Genomic DNA, 18107 nt, shown 5'->3' with positions numbered 1-18107 from the left:
CCAATGAAAACTACTGAAAGCAAGTTTGGCATTCAAAAAAAAGAGAGACCACTTGCCGGGGTCCGGCCTTATCATGTTATTTCATTTGAGGCCATCCAGCATTAAATTTTACCCAAGATCACTTATGGCAAACTTCTCAGCATGGATCAAGCTGAACAAGGATACAAAATGTTGACAAAGAATATGAGCATTAATAAAGCAAGTGTGAACTGTAACGGACCAAATTACATAATCCATAGACCAGGGGTCTTCAAGCCAAGGACCCCTTAACTGAAAGACACATGTAGCAGGGACCCCCTACTGCAAATGTTGTTTAAAATGAAGATGCATATTAAACTGGGCCTACAATAATTTTTAGGGCAGCCTAAAGCCTTTATACATACCTTTTGTGCATAGAATACTAAGCTATTCAAATGGCCTAACAATTGCTGGCATGATTTTATAACTCATGTTTTAATGTTAAACATACATGTGGCAAACATCTGTGAATGGCCTTAGTGACTACCTTGACTATAGGCCAGTAAGCAGTGGGGATTCATATTTGCTAATATGTGTGATTCATGTTAAGACTTTTTAAATTTTTGAAAAAAACTTTCAAAAATTAACAATAACTTGGAGGCTGCCCCTGCATTGACTCGGAGGACACCATAGGGGTCCCGGACCCCCTGCTGAAGATCCCTGCCATAGCCCATCAGTAGTCAAATGTTGAAACACAGAAATGAAATACTGCTTCTGTGGATGTGTGTGCTGAAAGAAAATAGAATGACACACGTTCTCTTTTCAGTAGATTTTATTTATTTTTTATTGAATAAATGATTTTAAAAGGTAATAACAATGTTTAAAACTACATCTTCACATCCATTGCTTACATACTCAGACAACCCATCTATATAGATTCTTTCAACCCTCCCCACACTTTTCTTTTTTTTTAAACTCATTTCTTTTTCTTTTGTTTGTTTTTTTGTGTGTTTGTTTTTGTGGGTTTTTTTTCTTTTGGAGTCATACTACCATAATAAATGCCCATTTCAAGTCTTGTCACACTAACAGCAATTCAATATGGAAATGAGGAAGGGTCTAGCTCTACAGGGGATGGATGAAGTTCCCAGTTCATATTATTCCATAAACATTTTTTCAAGTTACTAAATAAAAAATAAAAAGATCCAAAAATTGAAAGAAAAAGAAAGAAAAATTGGTATGAGGAGTTACACCAGGCAACCCTCCCAGCCCATCAGGCCACTGCAACAGAAAAGTCATTTTGTACAGTGACACGTCTTCGAAGTCAGTGTCTCAAAAATTCAGAACATAGAAAACCACTAAAATAATTTTGAAACTAGATCCAAAATATTCTTTTGAAAAGAATTTATTTTGATGTACAAAAACAGTCATTTTCTTTTTTTATTTGCTTTTTAACTTTTTTTAATAAAAGCTTCAAACACAAGTTTATTGTAGTTCTTATTTCATTTGTCATTATCATTATTATTATTGATTCATTTATTCTTTTTTTTTTTTTTTTATTATTATTATTCATCTATCAGTGCGATTGTATACCAGTGCAGCTACTGGGTCCAGAGTAACGAAAACAGGCTTTTTCATCTTTAATGGCATAAAAAATAAGGTAAAATCCATCTTTTATACAAAGTATAACTGCTGGTCTTTAGGGAAAAAAACATTTATAAACCCATAAAGCTAGGAGGCACATCATGGGATTTTCATTTTTGTAAATTATAGCAATAATAACACTAATACTACTACTAACAACAATAATAATAATAATAATAATAATAATAACAACAAACAAAACAAGTAACAATTTGCAACCGTTTTTAACCATCCTTGATGCCACGTACGGCTTCAGAGATAGATTCAATGAAAAATCATCGAAAGATTCGGTTGCTTAATAAATCTAGACAGTTGAGAAATCGCACACACACACAAAAAAAAAAAAGAACATTTTGTCAAATGCAGGGGTGTCTTTTGGAAGGACAGGAAGCCAGGCCTGAAGAGCAGCATTTGAGCATGGCCGCTGGCATCTTTGGTTCCGTCAAACATACGAAGGTAAAATGAGCTTGAGCATTCCCCACGAAACATGAGTGACCACACGAGGAATGCTGAGGCTGAACTCTTAACCCTGGTATGGAAACCAAAACACAATCTGCTACAACAAACTACAAACGTCGTTCCGTAATATCCCATGAGGTATCGATGCTTTAAACAGTTAATCAGTACAGAAGCGGGACTATTTCCTGCGTGTTCTATGTAAAACATTAGCTCTGCATCCCGTTACATAGGAGACGCATACCTTCAACGTAGTTTGAGAGGCTGCGAAAGCCTCAGCAACAGGACCTTTTTCCATTAGTCAACAAATCAAACCTTGCCTTTCCAGAGATCAAACGATTCAGCAGCTAAGGGGAGGGGGGGAAAAAACGGAGGATGTGCTCCGAAAAAGCAGCATCCAATCTTCCGGGAGAGGCAACGGTCACTACTACTGCCACTATCTACCGAACGACACACCTTGACAAACTAGGCCATGAGGTTGGGCCAGTGTAGCGAGTAATCGAGGGGGAGAGGGGGGGGGAGGCTACGTGTGGCTTCTTGTCCTTTCAAAACCTGCATGGGTGTTGACTTGCACTGGTAGGAAAAAAAAACAAAAACACCTGTTGAACAGATCTGCATATATCAAGGATAGTAAAGGTAACACATGTAGGATTCTCTCTTTTAATATATATTACTGTTAAATTGTAATAACGACCATTAACTGTACATTCCATAGCCCCTATGACGCGTTTGCTGCGGGGACTTTTCCTTCTTTGTTATATGTGTTTAAGAATGTCAGTCTGTTTTATTCCCATAGGGAATTGATCCCAAAGTCACCCACAACGGTTCATGAGAGCACAGATTGCTTGGGGGCTACCGTTTGTTTTCGGTGACAGTCACATCCTTCAGTTATTAAAATGTGCCGTCATCACTCATTTCACAGCAACACACTGAAGAGAAAATCTTACACGTAGCATCTTTAAGTATGATATGATCAATGAGTCCGCATGACCAGTCACGAGCTGTGACCACCCCAATATGAGGTCCGATAGCACCATATTTGTCTTTTAAATCTCTTAATGGTTAATAAGAGTGTCTAAGCCATAGATCAAGCATATCATGGATAAAACCATAGGTCTCATACTCATACATGCAACAAAATACATTGCATGTGTATACAAAGACATATATGTAAAAGAGCATGGTCAATTTGGTTTTGCAGCAGAAGAATTCAGGTTGTGCTGTATTAAATGGACCAGGAAATGAAAGCCTGACTGTTCCTCTTTCAAACTTCTGATGTAGTGTGTAGTGTGTCCATCATGGAAAGCATACATTTTACGAGGCATGAAACGGTCTTCCCGTGGTTTAAGCATTTAGGGGGAACAACACCACAGTGCCCGACATTATTTTAAGAGAATGTGTTTATGTGGGGCTTTCAAAAAAAAACCCCGAAAGAATCGAGGACCAGCAGCTGGGTTAAGACGTGAGCAAACGGGAGACTGCAGGCATACAGGAGCCCCCATAAGTCTAACAAAGTATTAGCATTCAAGTGAGGAAAACAAAACATCTGAGGCCCTTTCCTACACTGTGGTGTGACGATGGAGCTGGGAAAAAGCAAACCACGGGACAGAGAAACAGTCAGCGCATCATCTATCGGCCCATCATTTAATCATTCATTTAAGGCAACACAACTTAAATATGGGTCATTTCGGGTTACTGTGGATGGAGTGCCAAAAGCCCTTGACATTTTTGCATAAAGAAAAATAACCTGTCAGTTAGTAAAGGCTGTTACGAGTATGTCAAGTATGTCAAGTAACAAGACCCTCTCAAAAATTCCAGTTGGCAAAACTAAAGCTGAACCCAAAGCAAAACAACAGTTCAAACATTCTCACTAGCCTAGCGTGTGTGGATGACTCCTAACAAGTAATATCTGGATGGGAAATGGCTTCTTAAGTCCTTACAAAGCCCTGGCTTTTTATTTGTAGACCTTAACTGCAAGCCGCCGGGCCCCATGCAGAGATTCTGCCCCAACTAATTCAACTGTGTTCGCTCAAACCTACAGCTGACAAAACAGGCCGCGAATCTGTGCTGTGGACACAAACAGATCAACGGGATCTCACTGAACAGCAGAGTGTTAAAGAGGAGAACGGTGGTAGTGCGGTTTCAACAACTAAATAAACTTGCTGCGTTACTGCAACTGCTTCAGAATCTAAAAAGCACAATGACATGCACTTCTACATGACACCAACGTGTTCATTAGATCACTTCCTTTGTGCGTCACGTGGTGAGTCTTCTTTCAAAATGACAATTTTAAAACACATCATACTTTGTGAACGAGTGACAAAATGGTTAGCTATAATCGGAAGAGGCAAGACAATGTTTACACGACGACACGGGCAATATACAAGACATCAGACAAATGGCTGAAACTGCCGCCTTTGACTAGTATTTCGTGATGCAGCCTTGCCTGAGGCTGGCTGGTGTACGATTGCATTCAGGAGGTTGAAGATCTAATATATTAGAGGTTACCAGCCAAGTGGTACCGAATGCACTTCTGGCAATTCAAGCCAAACAACAGACTACCCTTACAAAGTGTGGAATAAAAAGAGAATATGGCTTTAAGTAGTTATAGCATGTCCCACTCTAGTGACTCCCTGCCAGTAAACTCAGACAGCAACAGACCCAGTACATTTAAATGAAAGCATTGTCCATGCACATATTTTCCCCCCAGGGACCTGTAGTTACACCTGCTCCCCATCTCCAATGCAGGCAAATCAGACCCACTTATAGACAATTTTACGTGGATAATTAGCAAATCACCTGCGCAGACGTGATTATCCTCAGACAAAATGGCTTCCTCCACAATTACCTTGAATTAAAAAAAAAAAAAAAAAGTTACACAAAAGAGGGAACCTTGCTGAAAGCTCTAGGCAAACAAACTCAATTCAATGTGTACAGGTTCCACCACAAAACACTACGAATATTTCCAAAACGGGAATCTTTAGGTCATTTCTAAATTTACTCTACTGGTTTTCATCTTGCGGCAGACCAACATCTATATCCACACACAGAAATACACACACAATTGTGAGCTCAAACAATAAACAATACCCGCAAAGGGCATCACAATCCTACTATCTATACTTTGGAGTATACAGATCCCAATATATAGTTCCAACTACAACACTACACGAGTTTACAAGGCTCAACAGTCAATCTGTTTTCTTTTTTGAGAGGAATCAGAACAGAGATGACACTGCCTTTGAGAACTGCAGTTGCGTTGCTACATGGTATACATGTCTGGATATTAAGATAAAATAAAGATGTAAAAAATTAAAGAATTTTTTTCGAGAATTTAAACTGAAGCAAAGCCTAAACAATATAAGCGCAAGACAAATCCACCGTAAAGAGACTTCCTTCCATCCACAGAATCAAAATCCTGATTAGGTTTGCTGAAAAGACAAAATTTTGATAAAATCTAATATTTGTTTAATTTTAAAAAATATTAGGGGGATGGGGGGGATAGGGGGGCTATAGATACACGTGTACATATGCTGCAAAAACTCAGGCAAAGAAAAATAAATGTGGATTTCTTGCCAAATGATGCTTCGTTGCCACCCGTTGCCACGTCAACGTCTGGGAGACGGCCGGCATGGCAACGGAAACTATCATCATAAAATGGTACAGTAGTAGAAATAGCTAGACCAAGAGGGGGCAGGCTCTCCTGGGAAAAGGTCCGCGGAGAGGTCCAATGATTGGTCATGCGGCTCGCTGTCAGGAATAATGGTTGTAGGGTGGTAGAGGGTGCCCAATGCCATTCTGGTAGTGATGGTGCTGGCGGTGGGCGATGTACTCTGCATAACCCATTGTCAACTTCTCGCTACGGTACCTAGGGATGAGACAAGATGTGTTTGTAAAGGCTGGCTGACCTTAGGGCTGGGCGAAATGACCTAAAAATAAAATCCCCGATTTTTTTCCAGAAAAATCAGATTTAAATCGATTTTTTCTCCCCCTACTTAAAATCAATCTGCAGATGACAAAGAAATTGTTCAAAACAAGTTTTAACTTTATTTTGTTTTGACTCACACACACGCACACACATGGGGCATGTATACCATTATGATTATTCATGCCAATTTTGTGGAAATATAAATTGGTTTGAGTGTTTTCCCTTTTTTTTGGATGGGGGGTGCTATATATTCAACAACAAACAAACTGATGCGTGAGATAAAGCTGTTTTCACACATACAGGTAATTCACTTCTCGTTCCTCGCTAAAAGTTCACATCATTTTAACGTTATTGCGCAACCTTGCCCCTATTTTCACCTGTTGCTGAGTAACGTACATTAACATCCCATGGTCTCTTGAATGTAGCATACCTGTAGCAAGCTCCTGTCCTGCGTAGTAATTAGCGGTAGAAACAAACGTCGAAGAGGAGCTCCGTGCTACAGAGAGGCGACTGCTAGTTGTTTAAGCCGCTACAGACCTCCATCACAGCTCGGTCCTATCAGCGGCATTTAGTAGATGTGTTGAGCCGCAAAAGAGTTCCTCAACACCGCCTCTGGTGCCCCGCATGGAGGTCCTTCAGGTCAGCGGTAGCTGGTGGTTCAGTTATCCGAGAATAGGTGACTCTCAGCCGGGGACAGAGCACCGCGAGCTGCCGATCATTTCGGCGGAGATTACGGATAAGTAATGAAACTACTAGTTAAGAAAAGAATTAATGTTAGTCCCTGTCGCTGCCATGTTGTTTGTGTATCTCTATGGCAAACACGCGGGGCGAGGGCTGAGCCCGTTGGGAGCTATGGGAGCCCAGAGGGGAGCGTCGGCGGATGTTAAGGAGAAAATCGATTTTCATTTAAACAAATCGACGTTAACTACACATTCGAGTTAATCGATAAAATCGATTTATCGCTCAGCCCTAGCTGACCTACGTGTCATGTTAGGAAAGCTATGATCGGCCACAGTCTGCACCGATCACCCTGTTTGACACAGATGAGTCAATACTGGATTTAGGAAGTCTCAGACAGGACAACAAATATTTCTATGCATTTTTTTTTTTGTCAGTCTCACAATGGGCAGGTTTTTTTTTTTTTAAGTATAAAAATTGATGCATCATAACCGAGATAACTTTTTTTTTTATTCCATGCATTCTTCTTCCTTGTCAAAATCTAGCTCCTACATTACCCACAAAGCAAATCGACCGACGACAGTTCATTTGGAGGAGCTATTCTAGTAGCGGCTAATGATGAGATGAGATGAACAGCAGGCCACAGCGGTCTACTAATCTCACTTCTTTCTAACTCTACACCCCCACATATTTTCATTTTCAAACTGGTCTTCAGACCCAACGAATGCGTACTCAAGTGACTTCACTTAAGGCAATTTTTTCAGATTTCACACGGCTTCTTCTGGAGCCGCAAAAGGCTTTATACAGCTTTTTTCACATATGCAGTAGTACTCCCCAATACCTGTAAATAGACTCTGATGTGTAAAAACAGTGGAGTTCTCCTTTAAGCGACTTGAGTGGAAGAGGATATAATGCATACAATTTTTTATTTAATTCATGTTAGCTTTATGTTCAGTTTTACCAATTCTGCTTGGTTGGCAAAACTTGTACATACATGCATACAGTATTTGCATAAGATTTTAGGACTTATTTTATAGCTACAGCTTGTTTCTGTATTTATTGTTAATCTCATATTAATGTTTAATGTTTGTTTATGTATGCACTAATCACCAAGGCACATTTCTCGTAAGTGTAGCTTACTGTGGCAATAAACCTTTTTCTAAATTCTAAATGAATGTATGTGGCAAACAAAGAGTATCAATACAATAAATCGTAATCTTACCTGGTTAACTTAATGGTCTTCCTGAAGTCATTTGTGATGGGGGCTTTGTAACCTCCCTTTCGTAGTAAGGAATCTATGGTTTGAATGTGGTCCCAACCTTAATGAAATAAGAGTTAAATCTCTTTACACATTCCTGAAAATCCACATCTGGCGCAACATTCATTGTCTCTGTAAAAAGCAGATGAGGCTGGATTGTTTGGCGCACAAATAGATCTCACCTTGCTCCTTTGCAACCTCTGGTAGGTAGGTGGCGGTGCGCTTTGATCCTTTTTCATTGAAAAACTCTATCCTTATACCGTGAACACCCACCTAGAATGACAAAACAAGCATGAAAACAATGTATTTTTATGCCATATAAATCGCTCCATCCAACAAAATCAAAGTTGTCAAAAGAGCAAGCCTTAATCCAATACGGAGAACCGTTACATTTTGCGACAAATACAATGTTTTTGCATTTGTTCAAGAAGGTTACAGCATATTTAGCATTTGACTTAGTTTTAGTCTTGTTTGGGAAAAAAATTAAACCCCTCAAAAAATGTGTAGAAGCTGCAGTGTATTAATAGCAGAAAGAGTGAGCATTTAGGCACCACACTTCACAATGCAAATTTAGCAAACCATGTCTCTTACCTCCCAGTCAAGGTAATCCCCGACGTCTTCAAAGTTGGTGAGAAGAGACACTGAGCAGAAGAGGCGAGGCAGCTCATCCCTTGTCATAGGGGGGAAGCGGCTGTCTTTAAGGGCACTGCACGCATATAAGCACAAAGAAAATACCATATCAAGAGGTGATTAAGAAAAAAAGAGGTATAATCAAGTGTGAAGAGGTTTGACTAGGGTGTGCAGAGTTTGAAAATGTGATGCACTCCAATTACCTTTATTTTTATTTTATTGAGGGATCAGTAATGCCTTTTCTCTAATGTAGATGACCTATGGACATACAGAGGCCAGCGTGGTTGCAGCATGGACTCTGATGCTCAATGCTGTTTGTAATGCGTGTGTGTCTGTACACAGCACCAGTTAGGCGCTGTCCGTTTACATATATTTGACACATCAGCTGTGTGCTCAGGTCAAAAATGCTGGTGAAAAACATTCCACACCAGGTATTTACAGAGGGCCCTGTTTACACTGAAAGACTCACTCTCACGCCCCATGCTGTCTCTCATTTGTTAGATACGTCACGTAATGGTTAACATGACATTTAAAGGGCCGCTATGCAGTTTGCTCGCAGGTTTCTCTATAGAGCTCCCTACAGCTTCGGAATAGATATTTGGCAGCTCCTATGTTTACTTGTGTCTGACTCCTCGCTAGGTCAGTCTGCCGTTTCCTCTTTCTCTGTTCCTCCGACAATACTTTCCGAGCTTTCTGCTTGTTTTTTGCCGGCTCAGCCATGACAATAGTGTGAAAAACTCCATCGCTACCTTGTTAGCCGGTTCCTGAATGGGTGTATGTGTGTAGTGCCGTGAAGCAATTCGTTACATCGTGAGACCCGATATCACGCGATACTTCCTGACGCTGAGGCCGGCGACTCGCCGGCTGAAAGTTGCAAGGGTGGTTTTTCCGCTCACAGGCGCTAGGGGGAGCGAGACGACCACCATTCAACTCGGAAAAAGTCATAACCATTCCAATGACTCCGAAGCTGTTCAGTTAAGGTAAATTAAGCTAAAAAAATGCATAGTTCCCCTTTAAATATTCATAACATAAATGTTGATGTTCTAACTGAAACACTTGTCCACCAAAGCCAAGTAGTGCCCAACCAGCGTTTAACCCACCAGACGGATGATCCACCAATGTGGGTTAAACCTGTATCACGGTGTTCCCCGGACTCCCAATACAACTACACAAGGACTCTTTATTATCACAACTTTACATTTTTGAATTAACACATTTACAATAGTCCATACATTACAGTTACGTTATCACTACATTTCATTTGTGTCACTGCCTGTCCTTTTGATCTCATGAGTGCCAGGTCATCAGGACTAAATAAAGGACTTCAGCATCTTTTTACATCAACGCCAGTGTTGATAACAACTTGTGTTGCTAGCTCAGTGTAACTGCAGTTTGACTGTTAATAAAAATGCTCACACATATACAGTACCCATTGGTCTAAATAAATAAATGTCAACAGAAAACATTCATGGAAAAAAAAAAAAAAAACCTACTTATGGACATTAATAACCTTTTTGAATATTTTTTGAAGCCCCAGGACCTGGGATCAAAGGAGACACACGCTCCTCACTGCAAGCTACATGAATGAAACAGAACAAAAGCAAATACTATAAGAAACAGAAATTATGTTGTTTTTTTGCACTCATGCACAGGCCAACTATCAGTTCTGGGGGTAATTTATTACTACTGAAAAAGTCGCCCATGTTAGGGGTCTTTATTCCAATAATGTTGGTTGTTCTCTAAATTTTTACTATTTTACTACTGCGCCACCATTTCTCATCCTCCATCGCAGCATTTGGTCTATAGCTTTGAAACATAGAAACATAACTTTGTATTGTTGCTTACCTGGTAAGGGTGTACTCCCTGAGTCCTGAGTGCAGATTCATGGCAGAAAATGTACCTATACAACCTCGCAACCGCTTGTCTCTGCCTATTTTCCATGTGACAAACAGCGGGCTGAAAAACAACAAAGGGGACCGTGTTAACAGAATCTAATTTTAATAACGTGCACATCGGATGTACATTTCTGTAGAGTACAAAAGTTGGTTAACAGCACACATCAGTCAATTTTTATGGTGTATGCCACAGCTGTTATTCATATTAGGTTAAACTGGCACACGTGTCTTCTACACCATGACGGATCAGCTTTCATCCAAGACTGCAGGCTTTTGTTCATAGCGTTGGTCTATCTGTCCACCCATGACTTGATAACCTATTCTTTTTTGAAACAATACATTTCTATCCTTCATGAAGTTATATGGATGTTCCAACTTTTTTATGTTGCAACTGCTTCCGGTAAAAAGCATGTAAATTAGCCTAGTGAAATTGATCACATGAAGGACGTCTTGTAAAAATGTATCACGTGTCTGCGTCAAACAAAATGTGTTATGACAATGACCAAACAAATACTGCATAACAGGACCCAACAGTGATTCAGTTTAGTTTAAAAGGTATCTCATTTGGGTTTGCATCAGTAATGTTCATTGAATTAAGCAATTCAGAGAACACTCAACGTTGTGACATTGTTGGTGGGCATCACAGTGGACCAGAACCAAAATTGTGCATAACAGTGCACGACTGCCATGCAGTATTATGTAAATAAAGACAGACACCCTTTCTACACCAGATAACTTTCATTTGTGCTTTCCAGTCAATTGTCTAATGCATGTCTAATGGAACATACACTGTCAGTTTTAACCATTTTAGCGGTCTTCACTGGCTGCATAACTGATCCCGTTTCAAACAACCAAAAAAGAACAACCCAAAAATTGTTTTTTTTTTTTTTTTTTTTTAATGCTTCCACAAAACTACATTGTGTATTGTGTTGTGAGCACTGTCATGATGCTTCATGATCCACTGTGACACTTTGTCCGGGTTGCTCAACAGTACATGGCAGATCTCATTTTGATCTTCACTGTGTAAAGACAATCCGACTCACTAATTTATTGTCACTTGCCCATCAAAAGGTCTTGTTCACAGATGACAAGTCACATATCGCAGGACTCCAGATTATTGTTTCCCTTAATATGAGCACCAGTCCAATTTTAAGAGCACCAATTAAAAATCAAAATTCAGCATGACACTTTCATACTTGAGCAATATTACTTGTGTCACTGATTCATTCTCTGGTAACAGACTGATTTTATGGAAACAAGTGTTTTCTTGTCTTCTTCGAAACTCATAAAGCACAGATATTTGTTATTTATCTTTCCTACATTTTAAATGGACCAATATGGAGCCACTACTGATACAACTTGGTGATTTTGTTTCTCTCTTGCTCGAATAACAAAAATTAAAGTGTATGTAGTAGTGTAAAGAGAAAGGAGAAAAAAGGAAGAAAAAAAATTAGCTCAGAGTGTTTCCCCGGTAAAGACATTGTGAATACCAGAACAAATACCGGTACTTCAATTTTGACACTGGCTCGTACACAATGTCTTTTTTTGTTTGTTTCAACTAGAATTCCTACACTGTTAAAAAAAAAAAAAAAAAAAAAAAGGCTTTAAAATTCAAATTTTACAAAAAGAAACATACATGAGACTTTCTCTTTGAACAAATCTTACATTTTATTTTTAGCTTCTTCACATATGAAACAACCGTTTTACAAAATTAAAACCAAAATTTCGAGTTCTGATTCAATGAAGTACCAGTAATTAAAAACAAAAATGTAAATTACAAAGGAACAAAAAATTACAGCTACAGCACATAGGTGCAAAATGGTCTAATGCAAAAAAAATGAAGTGGTGTCTAATGGTCACCGATGTAGAATTTGATGTCTTACAAGTTTCACCCAGCAGTTCCTCAGAAACCTTTATATGGCAACTGTCCAGTGGCTTCATTATACCTTTCCTGAAACATTTTCCCCTTGTCTACCAGTGAGGAAAGGCTCCTCCGGCGTTGTCCTCAAAGGAGGGGGATCGACAGGGGCAAAGGTTGATGTAGAAAGGAAAAGATTGCTAGTGTTTACCATTTGGTAGCACAATGGATAAGATAACATGGATTAACAAGACAGCATGTTTGCTAGCTACTTATTACTTTCAAATTGTAATCTTAAATGTCAGTTGTTTGTTTAGCTTACTATAGCTACAAAAATAAAAGTAGTTTACGGTATAGCTATAAGTTAGCAAACATAACATTACACAGATTTCAATTAACCCTACCCGAACAAATAACTACAGTTGTCTTATCAAGTTGTACAACCATTCAAGTCAACTTAAGTAAGCTAGCTAAATTGGCTGACTAGTTATGCTAACGTACCTGCAGCAGCGCTTGCTGGCTAGCGTGGTCCATTGGTCTTCTTGCAGTCAAAATGAAGCAATTAAAAAAAAAAAAAAAAAAAAAAAAAAAAAATGTGTATCCTGTGTTCTGTGTTGTTCCTTGAAGCTGCTACCTTTGAGCATATATTGAGTAACAGCAGCATGTGACCCTTCATTTGGAGAAGTCTTGCTGTTTTACTAATACCAACAACATGTAGTATACGATGAGCCTTGTAAGCTAGACGGTCGGTCTAGACAGCAGAAACAACTCTCAACACTATGAATTTATGGGTTTACCATGACTTAAAATAAAGGGCCCATTTGCATGAAGCCTGGGTTCCCATTTCTAAATTTTAGTACCACTATCCTAAAAAAGGTCATGAAATGTGACAAAATATTCACAATCTGAGGCAATGAATTGTTCACTGGCTAACTTTGCTGAGCACTGTGCCTATTTTAAATGTTGTAGTTCTTCTGAGCATTTTAATAATTCAATCTGACAATGCCCCCAAGTGAAGGACATGTCGAGGACACCACAGACCAGAATTAAGAGTTTCTCAAACCTGTTGGAGTTTTCACATTTCTACATTCCTAGTCTGATTGGCTGCTTGGCTTTAGACCTTAGTTCCATGTGGTGAAGGTTAGGCGCAACCCCAATGTTCACCCTTTAACACTGAGACTTAATTCATTTAATTCAAATGGAATGTATTTCTCTAAGGGATGTTGGGAAGTTTAAGTATTGCATGCTCAGATCTACAAAATCTACAAATAACACACAATTTACAATTGGGGATGACACGGAAAATACAAATAAAAATGTACAAATGTACATAGCAACAAATACTTCTGCTCAACATACAAAGGACCCACATTATGTTGATGTTTTCAACTGTTTTGATCAAAAGACATTACTAATAATCAGCAGCAAACACTTAATTTTTTCATCAAACTATATTCAGGAAATCTTTGCAATAATTGCACAGGTGACATCAGTTAATGTTTATGAAGGTTTAATGCTTAGCATGGACATTGGACTGGGCCTTGAAGTAATGGTCTTGAAAGGGATTCTTAAATGAACACACCAACAGTGGGAGAGAGAGGACTGGGAAAATATTCTGTGGTAGCTCACATATGTGAGTCTGGACTTGTGGATTAATTTATGGAGGCAGCCATGTATGTAACAGGAATGTCTGAAATGAATGGCAAAAAAATTAAGTGTTGGGTCTGCATTTCTCGATTATCCTCATGTATTTGGTTTGTCTAGCTAAGACCAAAGACGTGGTACAGTTAGGGTTAGGGTTTCCACTCTGTCTGGGAAATGTCAATTCATTGTTCAGCGTTTGCCGCACCACTATCAATTTTAAATGGTTCTCATATTTGAATGTGTAAAGCCTTTGCTGAGGTGATTTTGAGATAGACTCTAGATAGAGATGTTAGTGTGATACTTTGAGGCTACGCTTGTATAATTGAAGGCTTCAGTAGGTTGGATTTTCTTTCAAAGGTCAACATGCCAGAAGCAGCATTTCAACAGACTCATTATCCAATACAGTCAACTATAAAAGGCAAAAAACATTTTGATAGGAATGTGCTGAGTAAGAAGGATGGGGAATTTATTAAACATATATACAGTGGTTATGAGGGATTGTTTACCATAATTAGGGCTGGGTATCATTCAAACATTTTCAATACCGGTACAGATACCAATACCGTGACTTCGATACTGGTTCCTGAACGATACTTTTTTTTTTTATACCAATTTTATCAAATCCATTTAAACAAAAAGAAATTACAACATTACGGCACAAATCCCTTATTTATTTTTCAGCTCCTACGACGTGAGCCCTGTATCTAATTTTTCCTGCGTGTCTCTTCGACGTGTAATGTTTGACAACCAATCACCAGCATTATTAGATCTTGGTAGAAACACACTGCATGCTTATTGGCTCACTGATGCTGATGATATACTCCTTAGGTACTGAAATTTGGTATTGAATGGCGAGGTATTTTTTGACACTCGATACTAAGGAGGCAATTCGGTCGGTGCCTAAAAAAGTACTGACCTCGGTACTCAGCCCTAACCATAATGATTACCTGCAAAAACCCTGAGTGTTGGAACTGTTTACATTAAACACACACCATTCACAAACCATCATATGCACCACTGTTTTTAGTGTCTGCATGGTGAAGTTAAAGAGTACCTTTTAATTTTACACTTTAATTTGTTATGACCATAGAAAGAAACACAATACAGCAATTCCTTTGACTATTTTGAGGTCAATACAAAAGGTCAATACACCGGAATAGTAAACTCCAGTTGTAATTGTAAACTATAACTTCAGAGCCTCAAAATGTAAGTAAAACCCCTGCAAAGTCACATATCACATCACATTACAACACTTATCTGAGGTGGGGTCAACATGTTTCAGTGTAGGGCGGTCTCGGGCAGAAAGCATAATGTTACATTAATCTTTTGGTTAATTTGGTCGTGTTCAGTGAATGCTTCAAATGAATAAACATTGCATTTGTTTTTATATTTATTTAACATTGCCAATGCATTATTTTTGTTAAATTTGGCGATAAGGAATGCTTAGGACTTAGCAGCAACCACCTTTTCTTTGTTGGTTGGAGCCTTCTTTTTACAGTCTTTGGTTGGTGCTGAACTCGGTTAACGTTAGTGTCCCTTAATTCGACAGTACACCTACCAGACTGTAAAACGAGCCATTAATGTGACCGCTTATCGTGATCCTATAGAGCATTTGTAAGACATTTACTATTAAATTACTTACCACAAGCTAATTTGTGCTTCGTTGCTAAGCTAATGTAGCTTACAAAGCTAAGCCTGGTATGTGGCAATTCAGAGTTCATTGAGGGCAACATAAAATATTTATAATACTAACGGTGACTTGAATAGTATTTTAGCTGTTTAAAAGCTCTATCGTAACTAGCAAAACGTCTACTGTTAACCCGACAAAATAAGCGATGTTATCTTACTCGTTTCCACCCTTTTAGCTTTAGTGTCAGTGGCTAGCTAATATTAGCTTGTAGCAAACAGGCTCAACGTCAGCCAGTGTTATTTGAGTTAGCTAGACAAACAGTATTGCATAATGTTCATTTCGCTGAGTAGCGACGGGAAATATAAAAATACATCAGAGTACATCATTCAGTCATAGGTAACATAGCATGATAACATCATATCAAATCATTCATTCTAACGTTAATGTTAGCTAGCTAGGTTAGTGGAGTTGCGGGCCAGTGCCGACCATAGACATACTGTAGCTACTTCTATGGTACCGACAGTCAAGGCGACAAGGCCCAAATTCCAACTTGGCCAAATTAAGCTATGGTCGCTAGTTTTCACGTTAAATTCATTATAAGTCAAATGTTGTTTCGATGTGACAGTTTGTGCCCTCAACACTGAAGCAGAATCCAGAGGCAACCCCACCAAGTGTGCCGCAAAAGACATTAGTTGAGAGACTACATCGATGAGCTTTGACATGCAGCAAAACAACAAAAGACAAAGATACTCACTAGGGATCATTTGTAAACCTGGGTGTTCTTGGAGGCTGGTATCCGTAGAGGTGGCAATAAAGCACGTCAAAACAGAAGCAGCACATCTCCGCTGAGACGACCATTTTTCTGCTTCCACCCCCCGAACCAGGTCCCGAGCTGAGATTTGGGGAGAGGCCGGATGAAGTGTAACCGGCCTGGGCTGGGGACAGAGCGTTGGAGCCGCCGCCGCTGCTGCTGCTGCTACTACTGCTGCTGCTGCTAACGCTACCCCCGGGTCCCCCCAGGCCGTTGGCTCTGATCACGTTCGCCGCTGCTGCAACGGTCGCGGAGGAGCCAATCCCCAACTCCGAGCCACAATGTCCGGTTCCTGCCACCCCGTTTCCTATCCCCACCCCACCGGGACCCCCCGACCCGGGCGATCCCGATAGCTTCTGCTTCTTCACCCCGCAGCACCCGGCCGCCATCTTGGAACAATCTGCACCGACACACCGCTTCCGACCCATAACCGTCACCGCGGGAAGGGAGGGGGTGAACGCCGACCAGACGTAGAAATCCCACTGCGTTGAAACGTATGACGGACAATACTCCACTGTCACTCTTTTATTTTTTTGTCGGACGACGGAATAACCTATGTGAGAAGACTGCAATGTCACCCTAGCGTTGCCTTTAAAAATGCGTGACTTCGCTAAGCAAAATCCATAGCTGGATAAGCGTTTTTTCCTTGAGTAGTCAGCCAGTCCAGCTTTGGACAACGGTGTTCCAATGGATCACCGATAACGTCAAGTCCCAGCCCAAATATTCACCCCTTTTCCCTAACACGAAACCATCCGAGGCGATCTCAGTCAGTTCCTCTAAATGTTCAGGGAGTGATCAGTCCAAACAGGCCGCAGATGACAGTAGCCAGGCGGTCCAGATGTGAAGCCGACAGCCAGTGCGCTGTAGCCCAGCAGCACACCTCTCCAAGTGGAAGCCGGGAGCTTGAGTACGCAGGACCCATAAGCTTTAGCACAAATTGCGCAAAATGTGTTGGGCAGCGTAGCTTCTCATTGCACCAGCTTGTTTGCCACTGCCTCACGAACTTCTAATTACACAACAGGCCCAGTATGTTGGAATTCCAGACACTGGGATAACGCAGAGTAAAATGGCATCTGACAATGCGGGTTTGGCATGGCACTATACAAACGCATCAACGCCGAGCAAGTCATTTCAGTAACGTTAGCCCACAGTTTGCACCTGCATGATGTCTGTTCTTGGACCTGGCTGAAAAATTCTAAATAACAGCTCCGCGTCAAACGTAGAACTGAAAGTTTTCAGTAGGTTTGTTTGGAGGTTGTCATCCGTTTATGGGGATACATATAGAGCATTCTAGTCCGTGAGAAATCCTCAGGGTTTAGCAACCCTCGCTCCGCACCCGTCTCTCAGCTGCTACCATTCAGTGCTGTTCGGGTAAAAGCCCTGATCAGTCTGTGGGCACAAGCATCGGTGTCGTCGGCACGTCGGAAGCGGATTCAGAATGTGGGTTGCGCACAGTTGCTACACATTCTGCGTAGCTTCTCGGGGTATCAAATGTGCTATTGCCGTGGAAGCATGCGCGCTCCCGACGTCCATACGCATGCATGCGTGCGTGCATGGAAAACTATCGGTAGCCTAGGGGTCTTCAACGTTTTTTAACGGAGACGGAGCAGGGACCTCTAGCCTACTACATATATTGTATACAATTAAGTTGCATATTAAACTGGGCCTACAATAACGTGTGGGATGCCTAAAGCCTTTACCCTTTTAGTGCATAGAATAC

The 18107-nt window shown here is 40.3% G+C and overlaps 1 protein-coding gene across 2 annotated transcripts; it reads right to left on the bottom strand.

Annotated features, from left to right (window-relative positions):
• Window positions 1–929: 929 nt before the first annotated feature.
• ammecr1 (AMMECR nuclear protein 1) lies at window positions 930–17838 on the bottom strand. Of its 2 annotated transcripts, XM_031311108.2 has the most exons (6): window positions 16331–17834; window positions 10395–10505; window positions 8511–8625; window positions 8102–8192; window positions 7884–7980; window positions 930–5923 (listed from the first exon to the last, which is right to left on the bottom strand). In XM_031311108.2, the coding sequence occupies exons 1-6, from the start codon at window positions 16813–16815 to the stop codon at window positions 5809–5811; spliced, it is 1014 nt and encodes a 337-aa protein (XP_031166968.1). In that variant the 5' UTR covers window positions 16816–17834; the 3' UTR covers window positions 930–5808. The 2 variants fall into 2 exon arrangements, with proteins under 2 accessions (XP_031166968.1, XP_031166969.1); XM_031311109.2 differs by lacking the exon at window positions 10395–10505 and having other exon boundaries at window positions 16331–17838.
• Between the last annotated feature and the right edge of the window lie 269 nt (window positions 17839–18107).

Source organism: Sander lucioperca, chromosome 13, assembly GCF_008315115.2.
Source record: "Sander lucioperca isolate FBNREF2018 chromosome 13, SLUC_FBN_1.2, whole genome shotgun sequence".
NCBI lineage: Eukaryota > Metazoa > Chordata > Actinopteri > Perciformes > Percidae > Sander > Sander lucioperca.
This window is presented reverse-complemented; position numbering and strand designations above follow the sequence as displayed.

Coding starts and splice junctions, on each gene's coding strand:
- ammecr1 (XM_031311108.2), bottom strand. CDS start 16,815: ATGGGTCGGAAGCGGTGTGTCGGTGCAGATTGTTCCAAGATGGCGGCC. Junction 8,626..10,394: donor AGGGAGTACACCCTTACCAG/GTAAGCAACAAT, acceptor ATATGCGTGCAG/TGCCCTTAAAGACAGCCGCT. Junction 7,981..8,101: donor AGAGGTTGCAAAGGAGCAAG/GTGAGATCTATT, acceptor TATTTCATTAAG/GTTGGGACCACATTCAAACC.